This window comes from Apaloderma vittatum, unplaced genomic scaffold (genome assembly GCF_000703405.1).
Source record: "Apaloderma vittatum isolate BGI_N311 unplaced genomic scaffold, ASM70340v1 scaffold39514, whole genome shotgun sequence".
NCBI lineage: Eukaryota > Metazoa > Chordata > Aves > Trogoniformes > Trogonidae > Apaloderma > Apaloderma vittatum.
In genome coordinates this window covers 2,272-7,867 of record NW_009714100.1, presented here as the reverse complement: position 1 = coordinate 7,867, position 5,596 = coordinate 2,272, and the positions used below count along the sequence as shown (strand labels likewise).

The 5,596-nt window shown below is 42.6% G+C and overlaps 1 protein-coding gene across 1 annotated transcript; it reads right to left on the bottom strand.

Annotated features, from left to right (window-relative positions):
* Positions 1-1,090: 1,090 nt before the first annotated feature.
* BASP1 (brain abundant, membrane attached signal protein 1) lies at positions 1,091-2,711 on the bottom strand. Its single transcript, XM_009868601.1, has one exon. The coding sequence runs from the start codon at positions 2,701-2,703 to the stop codon at positions 1,972-1,974; it is 732 nt and encodes a 243-aa protein (XP_009866903.1). The 5' UTR covers positions 2,704-2,711; the 3' UTR covers positions 1,091-1,971.
* Between the last annotated feature and the right edge of the window lie 2,885 nt (positions 2,712-5,596).

Here is a 5,596-nt window from a genome sequence, read left to right as displayed (position 1 = left end):
GATGGTGTGCAAGAGTCATGTAAGTGAATGACCTGATCTAAACCCAGCAGAACTACTCCTGCCTGTTCCGATACGCTTTCCACGGGTGCATGACTGCACAACAGTATGCCCGGCACGGTACAGACACCTTGTATTTCTGAATAAAATAAAGGAGGAGAATTATGGGAGTCTGTAGAGTGAATCATCCTCACTGCACGAAGAGAGAGTATGTGAAATAATTTATACCTTTTTAAAACACCGTTTCCCTTATTTACTAAAGACATGTCTGCTCATCCCTTTGGTACGTGTACAATCTGTGTCTCTATTTACCATTGCCCACTTCTCTCAGAGCTTCTTCTCAGCCCAAGTGTTTATTAATGGGCAGACCAAAAACAATTCTTTAACCAGTTTTGTGAACCCTGGGCTCTGCACTGAAATTGCTGTCTGTATCCAGCAAGGACAGTATTCAGCAGAAACTGCAATTATTCAGCAGTTCTGCTGAATAAAAATGGGGCAAACAGGCAAAAACTATTGAAAAACGTTGTTTATGCCAGGTTAAATTCTGCTTGGCTGCACAAGGTTGCCTATATTCAAAATACACAGAATTGGCCTTTTGTGGCAGCTGTGGTTCATCTCCTGCACAATGGCATTGGGGAAAAGAACAAAGTACATCAGCACTAGCACTGTTTTAATAGGACTGGGATTAAATTTAATTGCTTCATTTTAAAAGATCAGTTTATGAAATCCACTCTCTTACTCCCAGTTAAAGCCCAGTCAGCATGCCTTTGGCTCTTTAAAAAATCAAAAGCATTTGTTTCACATTAAGGCAGGCAAAAGCCATTTCTGCTTTGTCTGGGATAAAATACGTATGAGATGTGTTGTCCATTCGCCACTTCTGCCAACCTCATCTGTGAATGCTTGTGGCTGTAGCAGTAGGTTTCTATGGCAGTGTGTTTCTAGGATCATGAGGTTGATAGTTCTTTCTTTCTTTGCCTCTACTTCACTATAAATAGGAAAGCAATCATCCCCAGACTTAACACTTCAGTAAGGATCTTCTTTGCCTAGTTCTCAAGGGATAGAAGTGAAGATTTAATCAGGCTTTAGGCTTTTATATTTTTTAAATTATTTAACTTTTATTACTGTTGCACCATTTATACAATTACATATAATTTCAATGCATCCATTGTACATTTTGTTTTTTTCATTTGTTTTCCAATGAGTGTGTGTTGGTGTCTGTGACACAGAATGGAAGAGAAACTGGAACTGCAATGAACGCAGACTTTTTCATTTCCACTGACCAATAAACAGAACTACAGGTGCACCCAACCACGGACATGCATTAACTCGTCATGAGAAATCTAGGTAGGCTAAGTAGGATGAGAATGTTTTTTACTCCCAAAAAATATTTGGAGAGGAAGAATTGGAGGATTGGCATTGAGAAATATGTGGACAGCTAAGTGGGTTTTGTCTGAAAGTTGGCATTCATCCACTGCATAAAAAAAATATCAAAATAAGAAAGGCTGTAAATAAAAAAAACACAGAAAATACTGCTTTCATAAAGATCTGATTGCCTTGGCACAAACCTGGTGGGCAGAATCAAACGCATCACTCCCAAACCCCATTACAGAACAAAAAGAAGATTTTGATACATTGGTGGAGTGCATTTACAGCAGTTCAGATACAAAAGATGTGCTGTACTTTCAGACATCCATTTATTTACTTCTTTTTTTTTTTTTTAAATCCAGGACTTGTGTCAAGTTGGCAGAAAGTATATTAGATATTTCCCCACAAAAATACTATTTGGATTCTCCCCCCCTCCCTCCCTCCCAACTTGATGGGACATCCTTTTCATTTTTTCTCTTTTGTTTTTTCTCCTTTTCTTTCTGGGCAATACATATTTGTTATTTCAGATCTGAAACGAGTTAGTAGAGCTGAAAAAATAAAAAAAAGACACAGGTTGTTTTAAGTGGTTGTTTCAACAGGCTGTCCAATTTAATCTTGCACTGCTATGGTTTGATCCGAATTAGTCGCTGGAACTTCAGAAGGTTTCGCTTCCTCTGGTGGGGCTGCAGGGTCCGAGGCTTTAGCAGTGGAACTAGGTGCTGCTGTTGCCGCGGTCTCCTTGGAAGAAGGCGCAGCCTCGCTGCTGCTAGGTTTTGAGTCTGAAGCTGGGGCCACTTCACTTTTAGTTTCTTGGGCTGCAGGCGTTGCGGGAGCCTCAGTCTTTTTGGCTTCCCCTTCCTCTTTGCTCTTGTCATCTGCTTTACTGGGAGCTGTGGCTTCTGAAGGCTGGGAAGCTTTTGCATCGTTGCTAGGCTCAGAAGTTTTGGGTGCTTCGCTACTGGCAGCGGGAGCAGAGGCTGCAGTCGGCTCCTCTTGCTTGGGTGCCTGTTCGTTGTTCTTCTGTGGCTCTACTTTTCCATCAACAACAGCCTCTGACTTCTCTGGTTCTGGTTTCTGGGCTTCTTCCTGGGTCACTGCTTTCTCCTTCTCCCCTTCTTTTTCTTCTGTCTTATTGGCAGCAACCTGAGTATCCTTTTCGCCCTTCTCCTCCTTGTTGTTCTCCTTCACTTCTGTGGTCTCTGTGGTTTGCTGGGCATCCTCAGCCTCCTTGGGAGTCTCCTCTTCCTCAGCTGCTGCTCCTTCAGCCTTCTTGTCTTTGTCTTTAGCTTTTTCATCATTGACACTGTACCCCTTCTTCTTCTTGCTCAGTTTGCCTCCCATGTTGGAGCTCTGTAACAGAAAAGAGAAGGAGGCGGTTACCCAAAGCCCAACATTCACCACTCCAAGAAACAAAATCACATCAACTGAGGTGCAAGAGAAAAATTGATGCTGGTTCCTGAATAGAAGATTTGGTCAGACGTTATGAGTTGAACGCACTGATACTGCTGAGCACTGCTGCTGCTCAGCCCTGCAGGATTTCAGTCAGCAACCCCCACTCCGCCACATCCCCATAGGAACAGTCCTTCTCCGAACCCTTCTAACCCTGGTTGCTTTTCAGGGGAGAGGGAGGGAGTAACAAGATAACGGAGGACTAACATACATCACGATCTCGTGTCCCGAGAAAAGGATACAAAGGGAGTAGACAAAATTTACATTCAATCAAAGCAAGCCTAGAGTGAGAAGTGAGAAGGCTGATGTCCTCCATAAGACAGAAAAGGCTGATGTCCTCCATAAGACAGAAAACTGCATCTACTCCCTCTACTCTCAGCCCAATTACCCCCACAGCCAGCTCCCACTGTAGATACAGCCCACATGCAGGACTCATGGTACCCAGAGGCCAGCATCATGTGCCTCCCGCACCTAGAGGAGTGCAGGCATCACCCTCCAGCATCCTCAGAAGCAGGAGCAACTTTCAAGCAGGGATGTCGCCACCCAGCCCTTTCCCACCCCGCAGCTCCCACAGGCATCAGGAAGTTAATCCTTTTACTGCTCCTCCCCATAAAATTTCCTGGGAAGCCCACATTCCCATGCACAGTAGCTGCCCGCCACAGGATGGGAAAGATGGAGCCTGAGACAGAGCAAGCCTGCAGCCGCTCAGTAAGACAACAGAAGCAAATACGGGCACTTCTGACCACAGGTGTACACGCCACGCGTGACAGGATGCAATTAAAATAAGGAGGGGAAGAGGGGTGCATGAGTTGTACCCTCTGCTCATGGTTTTCAAGCATGACAAGCGATTAGATATACAGTTCGGTTATTTAAAAGAAGTTGAGTATGTGTGTAACCATATCAGTATTTATATATCCCTTGTGGGAATTTCAATTAAGAATATACGAAATCTTTCACAGCACCTCAAAGCAAGTTTCTATTAAAACAGAAGGAGACAAAGATCCATTGGGTCATTAATGAAGACAAAAACTCTACGATTGCCCAAAAAATTACACTTCCAGTATCAAAACAAATATATCATTCATACCCAATGAAAGATTAAGGAAAAAAATTTTCCTTGTTTCATACTACTTGAAAATAGAAGAAGCTGATTTTTTTGAAGTACTGTCAAACAAATGTTTAATTTAAGAGCTTCTCCAGGGGAGATGAGCCATTCCAATTTTATGATTTGCAAAGGTAGATAGACTTAGGGGCCCTATATGTTTCACACACTTGCCAAAATCATGAACATTAACCAGTAAAAATTCTCAGGAGTGCCCATAGAAGGCTGAATATTAAGTAATTACAAATACCACTAAGAACTAGCTGCCTCTCAGTAGATTTATTGATAACACAGACACAAGGCCCAGGCATGACCCAACAGAGGATTTTCCACATCTTGGGCAAAGATGAGATATTATGGTCAGTGGAAACATTTCTAATTTCAGCTCTCAAAAAGAATAACAATTTGCAAATACTGTTGAAGGGTTAGCACAGAGCACTGCAAAATGGTAATGAGATGTTACTGGAACACTACCTTTTTGTCCGAAATTTTATGGGGAAGAGCAGTAAAAGGATTAACTTCCACAAAGCCACAGTTAGGCAATCTAATCTCTATCTTCATGGCAGAGATAGCAGCTTTTTTGGTATTTAGGGCAGGCTGTGGACATTAGTTTGTTATCTGACAATTTACAAGCTTTTTGATATTCCATAAATATTGCTCCAGCTTATTGTTTACATACAGTTACAACCAAATACCTTGAAAGGGCTTTTACAAGTCAGCAGGATCAGAGATTTATACTGAAGTTGTGTGTGTATCCCAATCTGCAATCTCTAATTAAGCCCGCATCTGTTTCCCAGCAAAGCCCAGGTACTGCGAGCCTAATATCGTTTGCTGTGTCTTCTGTATTTTTGCTCTTTCATGGATAACTCATCACAATTATATCTGCTTTCACAAAACCTTTTTAACCTCACATACAGCTGGCTACAGAACGTGTGTGCAGAAGGATTTGTAATAAGTAGAGGAGCATCAGTATGAGAAATGTGCTCCTGAACTAAGAAAAGAAACATTTTCTGCCTTTGCTCGGAGGTATACTGCGAAATCGCTGTGTCTCCATTTGCATCACAGCCAGCTGGCTCAAGATACTGGAGCAGAAGATGGAGAAGAGGTTCAGAGACTATCATTATGCTCTATTAGTAAATATTTACACTTACAAATGGCCTGCCATCCTTCAGCACTGCTCCATCTACTTTATAACAGAAAAGATCCACTCTCTGTGACACTCAATCTCACATCTCCCTATTTAAAAGCAACCTAGATCATAATCATAATAGCTATGTCAAGCTATCATGCAAAAGCACAGCAATCCTCAGAGACATTGCCTAGCCCTGCAGGTAGCAATGCTATGATGTTCCTTTCTTCTTATACCCAACTCACAAATACTCCTCCCTCTCCTCAGCTTCCTGATAACACATCTGGGCTCCCCTGTCACATTCTCCAGCCCCCAAGCGCTCAACTGCCCCAACCAGATGCTGATTTGGAGGTCCCTGTCCCACCTTGGCTGTGCCCAAAGCACAGCTCTGACCTATTCAGTGCAAAGATTCTCAGGGTGGAGCAGACACAAAGCAGACCTTGAAAAGCATTTTAATATTACAGCCAGCTGCACTTGGAAGAAAAGTAGTATGTAGAGCAAGCCACTCTAAACATCTCAGTGACTGTGCTGGACATTCTTGCAGGGATAATCCT

Coding starts and splice junctions, on each gene's coding strand:
- BASP1 (XM_009868601.1), bottom strand. CDS start 2,703: ATGGGAGGCAAACTGAGCAAGAAGAAGAAGGGGTACAGTGTCAATGAT.